Source organism: Leuciscus leuciscus, assembly GCF_965113295.1.
Source record: "Leuciscus leuciscus genome assembly, chromosome: 1".
In the NCBI taxonomy this organism is placed as follows: Eukaryota; Metazoa; Chordata; class Actinopteri; order Cypriniformes; family Leuciscidae; genus Leuciscus; species Leuciscus leuciscus.
In genome coordinates this window covers 7905645-7923263 of record NC_138725.1, presented here as the reverse complement: position 1 = coordinate 7923263, position 17619 = coordinate 7905645, and the positions used below count along the sequence as shown (strand labels likewise).

The 17619-nt window shown below is 41.1% G+C and overlaps 2 protein-coding genes and 1 pseudogene across 5 annotated transcripts in view; all 3 read right to left on the bottom strand.

The window, feature by feature from the left end:
• The window catches only part of LOC309492160 (uncharacterized protein), a 129813-nt gene that overhangs the window by 60976 nt on the left and 51218 nt on the right, over positions 1-17619 (bottom strand). The window lies entirely within an intron of this gene.
• On the bottom strand, positions 1827-3491 carry LOC309476761 (putative nuclease HARBI1; annotated as a pseudogene). Its single transcript has 4 exons — positions 2801-3491; positions 2584-2706; positions 2362-2470; positions 1827-2274 (listed from the first exon to the last, which is right to left on the bottom strand). The product of its transcript is annotated as a putative nuclease HARBI1 (transcript).
• The window catches only part of LOC309492236 (uncharacterized protein), a 162782-nt gene continuing 153691 nt past the window's right edge, over positions 8529-17619 (bottom strand). For all 3 annotated transcript variants that reach the window (XM_082161112.1, XM_082161110.1, XM_082161111.1), the window contains exons 2-3: positions 16374-16690; positions 8529-12143 (exon numbers count right to left, since the gene is read on the bottom strand). In XM_082161112.1, the coding sequence (XP_082017238.1) occupies positions 10852-12143; positions 16374-16431 (1350 nt within the window). In that variant the 5' untranslated portion in view covers positions 16432-16690 and the 3' untranslated portion in view covers positions 8529-10851. The remainder of the gene's footprint in view (positions 12144-16373; positions 16691-17619) is intronic.

Below are 17619 nucleotides of genomic sequence, written 5' to 3'. Positions count from 1 at the left end.
AGAAAAACAACAGACAGACAAGTATAATCACAATAATTTATTTATACTAACCTTACAACACAACATCGATTCACAAAATACACCAATTTTATTAGCTTGATGTAATCCAAACCTTCAGAATCCATATATTATTTGCAAGAAAAAGATCCAAACTCAGCCCTTTATCCAGTAATCGTCATCTTGACCGTAAACGTCAAACCCCGCGCTTGTTAAGAATTCAAATTCAAAAATTGCGCCCTCAAGAAGCGACAGGTTACTATGGTTACGGCATTAATATCAAACGCTCATTGGCTCTCGCCTGCTTCGTCACAGATTGCGTCATGCACATTCACATTTGAATTGAAGCGCGCACTGTGTGCCGCGCGGCAGCCCTCAGAGGGAGCGAACCGAACCGAAGACGGATTAACGTTTTCATGGATTTGAATTAATAACTTAAATTCTGCTCTGTCTGTTACCTCATACAAAACCACTGCCAGAGAGGACTGCGACACATCGTCACGTGAACAACTTTTGGTACCGATTTTGACATTTTCTCATTAAATAAATGATTGTGATTATACTTGTCTGTCTGTTGTTTTTCTTTATAATTGTAGCCTATAGTTTTAAGAAATGGTTATGATTAGATTTAGGGGTAGGATTAGCAAACGTCCGGATAATGGTACGTGTAAGATTCACGTCTGAGGCTGTTAAACTGTGACATCTACACGTTTTCCAAAGGGGACCAACATGATTATTTCACGTACATTTTGCTTCGCTCGGACATTTAACGGCGTAGACATACACGCGGAAGATGACGGTTCGTTTCGGCCTGAACATACACGCGGATAGCTCAAAATGCGTATAGATAACACGCCACTTTTGACTTAAAAGTGGCGTGTATGTTTACGCAAAGTCATGATGTCATGTTGGAAATGAGGAAAACTGGGGAGGGCCACTCCTCAAGATTACACTGTGGCGGAGGAGTTGGCTCTGAGTAGCAATAAGGGGCGGCCGATTATGGATGGGATTGTATGTGCTGTACAGTCTGACCCTGGTGCTGGCTCCTCTAAGCAAGTGACACTGGGTATGTATGTGTGTGCAATGCATTACTAATGTTTTAAAAAAAGTTAAATATGGCTGATTCTGTTCTGCAGTCGAAAATACAGTGTCCCTGTTGAAGCCAGCACACACACACACAGTCTCCCACACAGAGGTCAGTATGCAGCAGACAGAACACCAAACATAACCTGCTTTACAACAGTTATGCTTTACATTGACCTACTTTTATTTATTAGGGTGGAGGAAATGATGAAGACACTCTGTCTGTGTGTTCTGAGACAGTTGTTGAGGTGAATGCACTGGGCTTTTTATTATGGCACACATTTGAATATCATAATTAAGTGACTGGCCCTTGCACATCTCATTTATTGTAGGATTTTTCACAACCTGCCCCAGAAACTGAGGCCTCTACCTCAATGGGCTTCAGAAGAAATGTGAACAAGGTAATGCTTTAAACCCTTGACATAAATTAAAGTCATGCCACTTTTTGTGATTTGATCAACCTCCAGAAAAGGTGTAATGATTGTTTGTGGTGGAATTGTTTCAGGTGGAAACAGACTCAGTCAGGGCCCTTTACAAAAGGAGTCTAGAACTAGACTGCACACTAAAGGAGACTTGAACTAGAATGTTCACTAAAGGAGCTGGACTGTGAGCTGAGGTTTTAAAAAAATTAAATTGGAGATCAAACAGCTGGATAAAACTGATCTCAGTATGTGAACTTTTTTTAACCAAGTAACCCTTTAGAGTATGAACACTATGAATGTTTATTAATGTAATTTTTCTTGCTCTCTTTCTTCCTCCCTAGCCACATGATGACCAATAAAACAGTTTGAGACCTATCTGCAGTGTCAGTGTGCTTTTATTAAGCAAAATATTGTATGGTGATTGCATCTCTGACAGCTGCGCCAGCTGGGTGGTCAAGTGTGATGGGGTCAGTTTCATCGGGGAGAAGCTGGTTTTGTGGTGGTAATCGCTCCTTTCTGATAGTGGCTATATTATGCAGAATGGCACATGCAGCGACTATCTGTGATGCCCGCTCTGGTGACACTCTTAAACGCCTAAGGCAGTTGAAACGTGCCTTTAGGATGCCAAAGGTCATCTCGATCTTGACCCTGGTTTTTCTGAGGGCCACATCGAAGCGATTTTGTGACCCTGTCTGAGGGTCAGGATAGGGGGTTAGCAAAAACCTCTGGCATGCATAACCTCTATCTCCTACCAACAGGCCATCAAAAAGCCCTGTCATAGAACAGAAAAGGGGAAAATTGTGTAAGTTTTGCTATTAAAATTAAAACTTTAAAGTGTACTGTACCAAGTTTAACTTGCCTTCCTCAAAGCGCTGACACAAAATAGACTCACGGAAAATTGAGTCATGCACTGAGCCAGGCCATTTGGCATCCAAACTTGTGATCATGCATTCATGATCACAAGTCATCTGCAGATGAAATGTACAGTAAATAATTGTCCTATCTGTTAGTTACTATTTATTTAAAGATTGATCTCAATGCAAATAAAAATCACTTCACATAGGCTATACAGTAGCCCTACCTGAACATTAAGGCTGTGAAAGGACTTTCTGTTCACATAATCTGCCTCATCATAGGAATTAAAAATATATATTTAAAATCATTCTTAACAGGTAGCTACTGCAGACTATTGTATAATAGATTTCTATGTGTGGAATATGCTTTTTTGAAGAAGAAAAAAAAATGAGAGTGAAAGGTTAAATTTGTTCATGTGATGTCACCCTATCAAGATATCTTACCGGCAATTTTATAAAAGCCCTCTTTTATGGACATGGTCGATAAATATCCAGGGAACACATTGAAGCTATTCATGTACCCCTGCAGAGCGAGGACCACCTTGCGAATTGTTCGACAGACCGTGTTTTTCCCTAGATTCTCTGCATCCCGACCGCATACAAGTATGTACCACTTGCAAAAAAAACGCAACAATACATACTATTTGCGGTACAGTAAGTGCATGAATTCGACGAGTCACATTTGTTATGTGCGGCTCAAGAAGTTCACAAAGATAAGACATTCCTTCCGCGGAAAACCTGTATCTTTCATACAAGTATCAGGAAAATCAAATGGATTTTGTCTGTCCCTAAAAACTCTCTCTACGAAGTGCTCGTCTAACAATTTGCGCGGAGATGTCCACAGGATTTGGGAGAAAAGGTGAAGTCATTGTAACAGACACTGGGAATAAGTTACGTCACCTATATGTTTCTTTGCTCTCAGCTGATTGGTCAAACTTCAGTCTGAGATCTCGAATCCAGAACATAACCTGCCCCGGAGCAGGTTAGCCATGCAGCGTAAGATACCATGGTGACGAACACCGATTAAAGCCGACCTACTTTCATAGTACCTAAAACCCAGGGTTGGCGGAAACTAAACTGAAACATAGCTGGCTAGCCACCTAAACCGGCTTCATGGTATAGGCCCCAGACGTGATAAACAATGTCAATAAACTAAACACAAATCTAAAGCAATAATACTAAATATAAAATTAAGCATGCTTTGTCGACAGAACCAGCTGCAATCAGTAAAGAATAATGATGTTCCACAGCTAATGTTTGTTGCTTGATAGACGCTACAACTACAACTTCCGCATTTGTCCAGAAACATTTGGGATATTGTAAATAATCAACTTAACAAAATATATAACACTGGCCTTGAGATTTGGGGATATTTTAATGCAAAAATCTTACATTTTGTACCTTTAATGACCTTTAATCTCATTCGCAGCATATGTAGGGCCCGAACATAACCTCAAGCCCAGGGGCCCCAGACCTGATCTTTGTTCTTTTTACTTGCACTGTTTACTTGTCTTTCACGAGTTCACACTTACATATAATTTGAAGGGTAAAGTTTAATGCGTATTTGGTGTGCTGTCCGGAGGGAGGGCTCCGAGCTCGGAGTTCGGCCCGAACCCAGAGTACTCCCCCCGTATGTAAGTGTTTAGGACTAGAAGGGTGGAGAAGGGGTGGTGGAGGGATGCTGCAAAACTGTCAATGGAATGAGGTGAGACTGCTGAGTATATATGCACCTCTTACCATTGATTGCTGAGTGCTTTCCACCTGTGTTAATTATCTGAACGTGCTCCTCCCGAACCTTGTTAATAAAACATCATTTCACGAGTTCACACTTACATATAATTTGAAGGGTAAAGTTTAATGCGTATTTGGCGTGCTGTCCGGAGGGAGGGCTCCGAGCTCGGAGTTCGGCCCGAACCCAGAGTACTCCCCCCAAAGGCTAAAGAGCAGAGGACAGCCGCCGGACTAAAGACCCCCCAAATGAGTGCCGAGTTTGGCGGGCTGGCATCTCAAGAAGGGGCCTGGATGCTTGACCGGGGAGGCCCGTAATGGCACTGCCTGGACTGACGGCCCCTGTTAGTCTGCGAACGGGGAGCGGTTGTAGTTTACGGTGACCGATCGGGAGGATTTGCGCTTTTCTGCTAAGCCCAAATGCTCGCTGGACAGAGAGGAAACAGAAAGGAGGAAAAATGAGTGCTTGCCCGGGAGATTTTCTCACACTGCATCCGCTGTGAGACCAAATGCTCGCTGGATGAAAGAGAAAACGTAAGTGCTCTACCGGGAAAGTTCTCACTCCGTCCACTGAGAGACCGATGCTCGTTGGACGGAAAGAGGAAGCGGAAAAAATGAGCGCTTGCCCGGAGATTTTCTCACACTGCATCGCTGGATGAAAGAGAAAACGTAAGTGCTCTACCGGGAAGGTTCTCACTCCGTCCGCTGTGAGACCAATGCTCGCTGGACAGAAAGAGGAAACAGGAAAATGAGAGCTTGCCCAGGAGATTTTCTCACACTGCATCGCTGGATGAAAGAGAAAACGTAAGTGCTTGACTGGAAAGAGCTCACTCCGTCCGCTGTGAGACCAATGCTCGCTGGACGGAAAGAGGAGACAGGAAAGAGGAGAAAGGTTTTTTTTTTTTTTTTTTTTTTTTACTCGATGAGGGTTTGGTGAGCTTTTTTAATGTGGAACCGGTTCGTCCTGATATAGCTTTTGAAAGCATTGGAGGACCATCTCCCAAGGGCTTGAATCTGCTGTTGGGAGAGGCCTTTTTGGGCTGCTGAAGTTGCTGCCCCGATGCGAAATGAGTGACTTGAAAAATTCTTCGCTGGAATGCCTGACTGTTGAAGAACAGATTTGAGGTGTTTCTGGAACCAAAACCGTGTCACGGGTTTTTTTTGGATTTGTCTAAAAACAGGGGTTCCAGGGCAGATAAGCTAGAATTGACTGGTATGGTTGGATTTGCGAAGCGAGGTTAAAAACGTAGATGAAATGACCTTTTTTGGTTTGGTCAGTTTTACTTTAATCAAATATGAAATGGTTTCGCCGTCTAGTACTGATAAGTCCGAGATGGTGGGGTGGATTTTTGGGTCGAATTTAGAAGTAATGGCGAGTTCCGAGCATCTAAGAAAACCAAAAAAGGCTAGGATAAACATAGCATCGAGTGTGCGAGTGGAACCGAGGGGCTGGTAGCCTGTGCGGAGGGTCTGAATACATTTGGTAAGAATGTCTAGCGTTATAGGTTGTCTGGCGTCGGGGCGGGTAGGCTGGGATCTTTGAATCCCTTTAATCAGGAGGGAGGTTTGTGAATTGTTTATCTCCATGGAAGGAGCGCTGTACATCAATTTATGGAAAAACTGGATACAGCTCAAATAACCTTTAATGGACCCGACTTGTAGACCCTTAATGATGTTAAGGTAGGAGATAAAAGAGGTGATTGAAAGAAGAGAAAAATCAGGGAAAGGCAAGTTATAAGAGACATGGAATGTTTTAAAACACCTCCAAGCAGTAACGTAGGATTGAAGGGTCCTGGGAGATACTGCTTGGAGGATAGTGTTGAGTGATGCGTCAAGCAGGGGTTTTAACGGGTGGGTTACGGGAATATTAGTTCTGAATAACGAGGAACTGGAGTTGGGAATTGATCCGCCTCTGGAGCCAGCATCCTGAATTTCTGAAACAGAAAACGAGACAGAGTCAGCGATTTGGTTTTTTGACCCAGGGATGTGTTTAGCAATGATAATGAATTGGTCGCAAGCTGAAATCCAGATGAGACGCCTTAAGAGTGGCATCAGAGCGGGTGAATGGGAACGGCCTTTGTTAATGCAATGCACTGTTGCGTCATTGTCGCAATGCACTAAAACGCTACTAGCGGCCCATTCTTTCCCCCACAGGAAAGCTGCTACTACGAGAGGGTAAAGCTCGAATAGAGCTGAGGATTGAGATATGACCTGGAGCTGAGGTGGCCACGGAGCCGCGAACCAATGACCTTGGTAAAATCCCCTGAACCCAATTGAGGGGGCGGCGTCTGTAAACAACTGGATGTCAGTGGGGGATGAAACAAGGTTGTTGTAGAAAAAAGATAGGCCGTTCCACTGTTTTAGAAATGTTAACCATAGCCCAAGTTCGTCGCGACATGCTTGAGTTATAGAAATGCGGTCTTCTAGTGAGTGGACGGAGGACGCGAGTGAGAGGAGATGCGAGATGAAGGGGCGGCCCTGTGGGATGATGCGCATTGCGAAATTTAGATGCCCGAGCAGGGACAAGAGTTCGCGTTTTGAAAAATTAGATTTTTCAAGGAAAGTAGAAGAGAAGGATTATTCGGTCGATTTTTTCTTTGGGGAGGGATGCTTGGAATTTGTCTGAATCCAAATTGATTCCTAGGAACTCGATAGATGTTGCAGGGCCCATGGTTTTTTCCTGTGCGATAGGAATTCCTAGCTCAGAGAAAACGTTTTGTACCGTGAGGATGTGCGCGGCTGGGATAGCATCGGGAGGCGAAATTATTAGAAAATCATCTAGCAGGTGAATGAGGTAAGGAATGGCGTAGTTGTTCGACAAAATCCAGCAAACGGCTTCTGATAGCATGTCAAATATTTTCGGGCTGCTTTTGCATCCGAATGTTAAACGTACTGCAAAATAATATTTCCCGAGCCAGCGCACTCCGAATAGGTGCCATGAACCTGGATGGATAGGCATTACTTTGAAAGCAGATGTAACGTCGAGTTTTGCAAGCCAAGCACCCCGACCTGCGATTTTGATAATGTCGATAGCCTGATCTATATCGTGGTATTTGAGCGAAAATTCATCTAGAGGGATCAAGCTATTAATGCTTGGGAATGGGGAATTATGCAGGGCTGACAGGTCGATTATTAGACGTTTTTTACCCGAGAATTTCCTTGTAGCCACTCCAATGGGGCTGATACGAAACAGATTAAATGGAGGATTGTCGAACAGACCGATCATGAAGCCTGACTCAACTTCTTTTTTGATTAGTTCGTCTACGACTTCAGGTTCTATGAGGGCGGATTGGAGATTATTACATATGATGTTTTGGGAAAGCGGGCATTCTAAGCCAGGTTTAAAGCCGTTTTTTAAGCCTGAAAGCAGATAATCAGTAAATTCGGCATCCGGGTGATGAGCTAGTTCGAAGTGCATGCGCGAAATATTCACAGGAGTCTCCCAATAATTTTTTGATTTTTTATTCACAGATTTGAAGACTGGACATACAATGCGAGCATGGGCGCCGCCACAAAAGCTGCAGATGTGCATGAACCTGCAGCGCGATCTTTGACATTTGCCCGCGTTGAAATGATTGCAAGGCTGCCTGCTTTCGTCAAAAGCAGAGTCCTGCATTGCACTGGTGGTTGCAGCACATAGCTGGTGGATTTAGCATTGCTTGTTCCCGGGTAGGGAAGAGAGGAAGGGTTAACCTGCAGGCACGACGCGGTCGTGTGCGCTACTGACCTCCAGACCGCGCAGGTAATGTTTTTGCAACCTAGAAACACCCTGCTGTGGAGATCCTGGTCGAGTGCACCCCAGTATGTGCACTGGTTCCACTGTGCGACTCGCACGGCACTTTTGGCTGAAAAAAGTTTGTGGTAAGTGTAGAAATGCCCACCCCCATAGGACAGCGCGAGTTCGGCTATGATTGCTTGGTAGTCATTCAGTTCGCGCCGCCTGTGGGGGAAAGCTGAACAGATTATTTCAGTGTAACAGGAAAAAGCAATTGAAAATTCGGAAAATGAAAGAATGCGAGATGAGTGAGTGTTTGTGTTCTTCAGTGTAACCGAGAAATCCCAGCAATCTATTTGGCGGTCAGGTTCGGCTGAGGGGAGTAGAGAGAGAAGAGAAGAAAGGTCTACTTCCGCACCTGAGAGGATCTGTGCGCGGATGTTTTGGGATACTGGTGGTGGTTCCAAGGCAACTGCGTTGGACGGCACGGGCATCGGTGTTGCTGTGAACAGAGAATAAGGTTGATTTTTGTTGTAACATGGAGCTGGGAAGGGTATAAGCCGGGTCTGCGAATGTCGGCGGCGGCCTCACGCTTGGATGACCTGTTGTGGCTTGAAAAGAAAAGTTAGTTGCAGGATATAAAGGAATTGAAGGATTATGTATGGCTTGAGCTGCAAGCGGAGGCGGGCCCGCGCTTGTTTGAGCTACTGGAGCTGCAGGCCACTGAAAGTGGTCGGGGTTGTAACCTGTTGGATGAGACTGTTGAAATGGTTGGGCCTGTGCTGCTATCGGTGGTAGCCTCGTGCTAGTGTCTGCGACAGGAGCTGGAGGCCACTGAAAAGAAAAAGGGTTATGAACAGCAGGAGTAAAAAACTGAGAGGTTGTAGGGAGGCCGCTGGGCCCGGCTATATGCTTCGCTGTGGCAGCAGAAGCCATGGTGGAGGGCTGGGCCTCATCGAGAGGCGGGAGTGTCATGGCGGAATCCGGTGCGTGGCCCAGGCTCACTGAAGGCCTGTTGCTGCGTCTTGATGGACGAAGCGATCCGGATCCTGTGCGAGAAGACGACAGTGGTGACTGGGCAGGCGACTTTTGGGCCCTGCGGGCTTTGCTCTGCCTGTGGGTCGTCTTGGGCGATGACTGTAAGGAAACATACAGATTATACAATTCCGCCTTTGTCATTTTTCGCGAAACCTGTATATCTGAATTCCCCAGTGCTTGTTTTAATCCCGCTACGGTCCATTTCCCGATAGGTGGGATTGTCGGAACGGCCGAGCGGTAGGAGGAAGCCGGGGAAGAAGAAGGGTGTCTTGCCGGGGGCGGCGAAGACTGGTCTTGACGTCTTGTTGAGCGCCAGGTAGATCTGGCCGGTGTACGGCCGCGAGGAGAAGCCGGGGGCTCCAGTGCGGCGACCGGCGTAGGAGGGATGACCGTGGGACCGGTGAAGTGCGGAGGTGCATCCCTGGTGACGTCTACGTCTTCGTCGGAAGAGGAGTTTGTTTGAGACATGCTGCAAAACTGTCAATGGAATGAGGTGAGACTGCTGAGTATATATGCACCTCTTACCATTGATTGCTGAGTGCTTTCCACCTGTGTTAATTATCTGAACGTGCTCCTCCCGAACCTTGTTAATAAAACATAATTTATATTTATTAAAATACTTTTTTTTTTTGTGTGATGGGTCCAGTGAAGATTATTGCAGGGCAAGTAAAAATCTGAACCAGAATGAACCTGTAGAAAAGCTCATTTGTGTTGAGCCCTGCAAATATCAAGACCTTCTTCTTTTGTTATAAAATAAAGTTTTGTTACGAGTAAAAAATAATGTTAAAACTAGGAGTTTCACTTGGCCCACCCTACATCTCAAAGCTGGAGCCGGGGCTGGTGTTGTTTAAAGTTCATAGTGATTGTTCTGACTTCGTGAAGCCTCATGGTGTGAATGAACTTCAATCTGACTAGAACAAACTCTTTGAAATGTATATATGATACTGAATATGAAACTGTTAACAATGTAGACAGACAGCAATCTCAATCAATGTCAGTCATGTGTGCAGTGAAATATAATTTATTAGTGAAGTGATTTATGGTCTTAAATATTAATATTAATATTGAGTTTTTGGTCACATCCTTCCTATATTACGGGGCACCAACTGAGAAATTTCACCTTGACAATAAAGAACAATCATGGAAGATTGTTGAAAGAATTAGAATTATATAAATTATAGGAAGTTCATCATCTGATTCATCTTTAGTGAAATTTTAGCAAGCTTGTAGAGCATCTGATTATCAACACAAGATTTTATTAACACAGAGATACAAGAGTAAAATATCAATCTTACTAAATACTTATAAGGAAAGTGACTAAACTAATAACGAAAAATTACTAAACTACTAAGAAAATGTAATCAATAATAAAACAGATACTACAAACAACTATACAAATAGATGTTCACAATGAATGTTAAGTAAATGAGCAATGGATTGGATGAAGAAATTGAAGTCAATTGTGGTCTTTCTAGATGCTGTTATGAAATAGTAAATAAGCATTTACTATGAATACAGATAATGTGTCTTATGTATCTATCTGTATATGCAGACCCTAGATACAGTCTCTGCAAAAAAACAACAACAACTAATATAGCAACAAGCTATCCTGTAGCTCAAACAGTAGAGCTTTGGCGCTTGATTTTCCATATAAATGTAAAAGTGTGCCTTGAAATCCAATGTATGGATAAAAGCATCTGCCAAATGCGTAAATGTAGCAACAACCTAAAGCCCAGGCCTTTGGGAAGAGGTTTGGTTAGCTTATATTTATTTTCCACGTGGTCGGGTGATCAGTCCGGCAATGGGCTACGGTGTCTGGTGTCTTTCCATTCGCAGTGGGGGTAAACTGGATCCCTTTCCGCACTGATTGCTGGATGTTCGCTGCTGGTCCTTGTGTAATCCGGAGAACTGTAGGTCAGGAGGTGGTTGATCCTCAGGATCCTTTGCAGGCTAGAGGTTACAAAGGCAAGAGTCGTGCAGCTCAGGTGTTGAATGCTGCATGACAATAAACTACTTACCGTGATCTCAGACTGAGGTGATGTGGTTTCTCCACTGCATGGATCTTCATGTGTAGATTCAGGTTAGCTTTAATAGAGAAACTCTTCCCACACTGATCACACGTGTTCGACTTCTCTCTGCTGTGGATCCTCTCATGTGTTTTCAGAGATGATGACTGACTGAATCTCTTGTCACAGTGTGAACACTTGTAAGGTTTTTCTCCATTGTGGATCCTCTCATGTGTTTTCAGATGTGCTGACCGACTGAATCTCTTGTCACAGTGTGAACACTTGTAAGGTTTTTCTCCAGTGTGAATTCTCTGGTGCTGTTTTAAACCGTCCGCTGTAGTAAAAGTCTTCTCACACTCAAAGCACATGTACTCTCTCACACCAGTGTGAGTTTTCTCATGTCTATGTAAATATTGCAGCACTGAAAAACACTTTCCACACACAGAACATGAATGCGGCTTCTCTCTGGTGTGAACTCTCATGTGTAGCTTCAGGTCACTTTTAAAAGCAAAACTCTTTCCACACTGATCACACGTGTGCGGCTTCTCTCCAGTGTGGTTCATCTCATGTCTTTTCAGATGTGCTGACCGACTGAATCTCTTGTCACAGTGTGAACACTTGTAAGGTTTTTCTCCATTGTGAATTCTCTGATGCAGTTTTAAACCGTCCGCTTTAGTGAAAGTCTTCTCACACTCAAAGCACATGTACTCTCTCACACCAGTGTGAGTTTTCTCATGTCTATGTAAATATTGCAGCAGTGAAAAACTCTTTCCACACACAGAACATGAATGCGGCTTCTCCTTCGTATGAACTGTCAGGTGTGACTTCAGATTTGATGCACAGAGAAATGTTTTGCCACATTGATCACATGAGAATGGCTTCTCTCCGGTGTGGATCCTCATGTGAACATTAAGATTTGATGATTGACTGAAACTCTTTCCACATTGATCACATGAGAACGGCTTCTCGCCGGTGTGGATCATCATGTGACGCTCAAGACTTGGTTTGCTTGTGAGACTCTTTCCACACTGAGTGCAGGTGAAAGATTTCTTGGCTCGTCTTTTCTTTAAAAATGTATTTTTAGTCTTTGAGCGACTCAAAGGTTTTCCTCCAGGTTTGACATGATGGTCCTCCTTCACTTCACTCAGTTCTTCACTCTCCTCCTTCACTTCACTCAGTTCTTCACTCTCCTCCTTCACTTCACTCAGTTCTTCACTCTCCTCGCTCTCTTCCATCAGATCTTCACTCTCCTCCTCCACTTCACTCAGTTCTTCACTCTCCTCCTTCACTTCCATCATGTCTGACATGAAAGAAACAAATATCACATTTAATTTTCAGTACATCAAAATAATTAACCAAGAGAAATATAAAGTGAAAGGACATGAAAGTGAGCCCTGATGTAATAGTAGAAAGTAGACATCTTATAAAATATTATGATAATTTGATGCCTTTTTATAAATTGATTATATGTCCTTGAAACTTTCCATGAATGAGGAAAATTCATCTTCCAATTATTATTTAAAACATTATAGGCACGAATCCCATGTTTCTGTAGTGAGAACTATTGAATATATTTGTGATGCGATCTGGGAAAACCCACCACATGGTGAAATTTGACCTATTACAGGTTTTGATATAATATGGAAGCTGGTATCAAGCCCTTTCCATATCTGTTTTTATTTTTATCATAACTTGTTGGTAGCAAAAGTTATGTTTATCTGAAGTCGGCCGATCGCTATGATTTTCTGGAACGGAATTTTGAGAAAAACAGGTTTAATAACGGTCACCGTCGGGACGCTTGGCACTCTTTTTTTTAAAACAGGATTGGCGCGAAATGCGCACTAATACGCATTCACTGTACATGTTATGTGGTTTATTTTATAGGTAAACTATCTTTGTAGTGTTAAGAGACGGACAGGTGTATGGGATATACGGCGATTGTTTTTTTTTTGTTTTTTTCACCTCTGCCTGCGTTAGACGCGTTAGAGAAAATGGTCGCATAGAATGCATTAGAGAAAGAGAGTATTTTCAGCTTGACACTATCGCTGTTTTTCTGCACTAAACAAGGGAATTTTGCCAAGATATTTTCAGAGATAAGAGAAAAGATGTTATAGAATAATAATTTAATGAAAAAAAATTTTTTGACAAAAAACTGACATTCTAACTATTTTGGAATTTACTGAAAACGGCCCAGCGCGACATCCGACGGGTTTTCCCAGATCGCATCACATTTGATCAATGACACAATTATCTAACATGATATTAACATTAAAATATACAATACTGCCATGTTTCCACACCAACGTTGAGATTGATATTTATTTGACTAAAACGTTTTAATTAATGGCCGTTCACACTAGACTTTTCCTTGCACTGACTGTATTTAAAATACAGTATTTCTTAAAAATAAAATTCACACAGGAAGTGACATCATCTGGGCTCTTTCTACTGCATGATGGGAAGACAAGAGGCTTGTTTGAGATGCGCCTTGCCTCGCCTGAAATGTATGTGAGAGTAGGAGGCTTCAGTGAGAGGAGGAGTGAAAAAAGCGCAGGCAAGCCGGACAGTTCTCTCTTCTCGCAGTGGATCTGACACCTGTGAGATCAAAGATGGATATCGCGGGATTCACGCTCGTGCACAGTGTTGCTAATAAACTGGATGTAATTCAAGTTCTGTTGCTTTTATATGAAAATAAATAAAATGAACAAGACACCCAAAGTAGCCTACTTGTTATTTAATTCCATTCCAAATACATGTTTATCAATATTTTTTTCTTTAATACAGACATATGTGTTGTTTTATTTATTTTTATAATTTTTTTTTAATAAAATTTAAATTGCATAACCCTATAGAGATCGCACTGTCAGATAGTTTGGGAATATTCACACATAACATATACACATAAAACATGATATTAGAGTTTTACAATCAAACATTTTAAAAGAGAACAATACATCACGGTTGTTTAAACCAATGAGCATTAACCCTCTGGAGTCTGAGCGTTTTTTTGGGCCCTGGGGGTGTTCTGACATGCCCTGACATTTGTGCTTTTTTCAGTTGCTTATAAACATATTAATGGCAAAGGTGTAAATTCACTCTATATAGCACAAACAGGACTACAATAATATGTGAGCCACATGTATGTACATGTTTTCATTTTTGAGAGAATAATGTTTATGCGTGGTTATCGAAAAAACTAAAAATTAAAATTTTTGAAATAAGACCACAAAACACATACTAAATATGTGGCAATAAGACTTTTGACTTATGGATGTCGTCGCCTATAGTTTTTTCTTCAAAATTATGTGAAAATAGTCTTGCTTTATCGTTCACATAAAACCATACATTGATTTAAATTGATGTAAAACAGGTTTTGCTTGGAAAGCCAATATGCGAGGGGGGCGTGAACAAGGAGTGGTTTACACCTTAGAATACAATGTCCCACCCACTCTGCATAATTAGCCATTCACTCAGGTGTGACACTGACTGAGCCACAATGAAAGGACAAAAGATATATTTAGAAGAAGACTTATATTGACCATTTAAGATTTTGCTTACATCTATCTTGTAAATATGTTTTGCTATTTTATTAAAATGGTTACAATTACAACAATAATTACAATTTCAACAATATTTCAAGTGTACTCTTTCTTTGTAAAAAAAAATGATTATAGGCCCTACATTTTATCTATGTATTCATTAGTTTGAATATAACCAACATTGGAACAGCTAACATCTTAGTTGATGACTTTATTTTTGACAAAAATCGTATTTTATATATAGAAATGGCTAAACAAAAGCTTATTTGATGTGGCAGTATATTCTACAGTAAAAACTGTACCCAAATCTACTAAACAAAATGTTGTCTTTCATATTTCGTCTGACTGTAACGTTGTTTTCATGAAATATTAGGGCATATTGTTAATTTGCAGTTTAATACGTTGCTTATACAAATAGCCTACATTTTATTTCAACATTCAGTCGATGTTTACTTATCTCAGTATAGCAATACAGTTTGCTAAAACATCATCATTCATTCACACACGCGATTTAAATTTAAACTGTCTTTGCCAGCTGTGGTAAACAGCGCGCATCTCTGCCGTTTATTCATTCATAAACAGAAACCCACGTGAAGAAATTCACGTGAGAAGGAAAAAACTTACTTGTATTCCTCAGCTCGCTCCTCGATATACCCGCACTTCTGAGGGACATTTTCGATTAGTATTATTCCTCACAGCGCTGCAAGACGGTGTAAACAATGATCTAAATAAATGTGTGTGTTTTCTCGAGCTGATGGGGGCGTTCACAGGATTGCCTCAGCCATTTGCGTTTGAATAGCGCGCGCTCTCCGTGGGCGGGGCCGATTATAACGTAATGAGATGAGATGAGCTCGACTGGAATCGCTCTCTTTTAATACAGATTTCACAAGATGAGAATAATTGTTTTTTTATATAAATGACTTCATTTAAAAGAAGAGAATTCAAGCTTCATGCCTGTCTGTCTGTATGTCTGTTTGACTGAGTATTCGCTGAGTTATTGTTAATTTTCGGACGCGTTTCAGAATGGACTTCACTGGCAGAGAGAAGGCAGAACTCGCTTCGTGTTTATTTTTCTTTATTTGGCAAAAAGCACAACACTTTGTTTTTATTGTGAGTATACACAAAAATAATACACATTTAACAGAATCGATTGATGTATGAAACTCCTATGGAAAATCAAAGTCAACAGAGTATTTATGAGTTTCTTTTACACTAATAAAAAAAAAGCGAGCTGGTATCGCCGGCGATACCGTAGACCTCAGGGGGTTAAGCTGTGTCGTCAGCAAGTCGTTTCCCATCATGCTTTTGATCAGCGCAGTCGGTGGAGAGCAACTGCGCTCGACTGCAGAATCCGACACGGCCGCCTTGCGCTCGCAAGAGATTTTTGACATACGTCAGCATGACATCAGAGCCAGGCGGACCGCACTCGGACACATTTCTAAACGGCATGCATCTCGCGCTGATCACTGGTGATCGGTTCTGCACAGATTTTGCTCATCTCAAACAAGCCTAAGAAAATAATCTCAATCCATTGTCTCAGTTTTTACACAAACTGTAGCACTGACTGTATTCATCAACCCTGTTACCAAAGTTACTGTAAGAAGAATCTCTATAACTATGAATAACTTGTATGATATTTTACAAATACAACTTTATCAGTAACTTGGTGTTTACTGACTATTCCTAAAAATATATATTTTGTAAACTTTGTTGAAAATGACTAAAATTCTGGTAATGTTGTTGCTACTTGGGAACCAGATATAAAATAAATGTAAAATAAAACAGTTAAAACAGTATTTAGCCTGATCTGATGTTGACAATCAATATAAAAATGTCTCAAACCTCCCTTTACTGACCATTTGTTGAAGAAAACCCAGAACATTCTGTACCGTTTCATAGTTTAACTGTTTATCTAAATGTGATGAAGTGCTTGAATGTTTCTAACATGAATGTTCTTCAGCATCATGAATGAATGAAGAATAAACACCAACCTCTTTGTTCTTCAGGATCTTCAGTGTGTTTCATTCTGCAGGGTTCTGGATCACTCATGTTCTCACTGTCCTCTTTAATAAACTCAGTCTTTGCAGATTTCAGCTCTTCCTGATGCTCTGATGCTCGTCTTCACTTGTAGCTGATGGGAATTTACAGCATTTATTGCTGTATTACTGTGGGAGGAGCTTCACTGATGATGTGATAACAGTGGGAGGAGCTTCACTGATGATGAATTACTATGGGAGGAGCTTCACTGGTGATGTGCTGCAGTGGGAGGAGCTTCACTGATGATGTGAATGTAGTGGGAGGAGCTTATCTGCCAAAATCAAAAATATAAATCACTGAGTTTGTTTTTATAATAAATGACACTTCTAAGCATTTATGTCTATCTATTAATCGTACAGTAACTGATGCCAATTCATTATTTTAATTATTTGTATTGCTAATCCTTACATTATTCTGCTTCTTCATTAAAATACAGGTATCTAGAAATATAGAAAATAATATAAATAATTTGAATTCTTCCAAATATGAATAATGGTAAGAAAAACAGTTAAAATCATAAAAACAGTAATAAAAGGTACACAAAGTAGCCAACAAATCCCCTCAGTCTGCTGACACCAATTAAATGAGCTTTAAGTGACAATTTACAGGAGATCTGAAGACATCAGCATAATAAATGAGGTGAAAACAGGAACTATTGTCATGAAATAAAGAGTGTTTTCAGCAGATCTGTTAATATTGATGAGCCTCAGACTATCAACACTCATTCAACAAGCCATTCAGGATCATCAGCAGATCATCTCACTTTTTTCTGAGTGTTTGCTGTTAGAAACACATTATTTGAGTCAGATACATGATAAAAGCCTGTAAAACTGCTATATTGAAAGACAATACTGTTATTTCTCACAATATAACATGGATAAATCATCAATAATAAAACAAAATAATTAAATAAATAACCTATCTTTATATGAACCTCTTAAGGCAAAAAACGACAACATAATATGTGAATCTAAATATAGTTTGACTTTATAATAACTATTAATTGCAATAAAGTAATTCCATCATTAACATGTTACATATTTGTACAGAAACTGACAATGATCATAAAACTCTAAAAAATAAAGAAAATGTAACGTTTACTGTGTCAAACTTAATTAATATTCATATTCCCATGCATGTATAGATTTGATATTTCCCACGTCCATTACTCATACAGGGGCAATATAGTGTCTACATCAA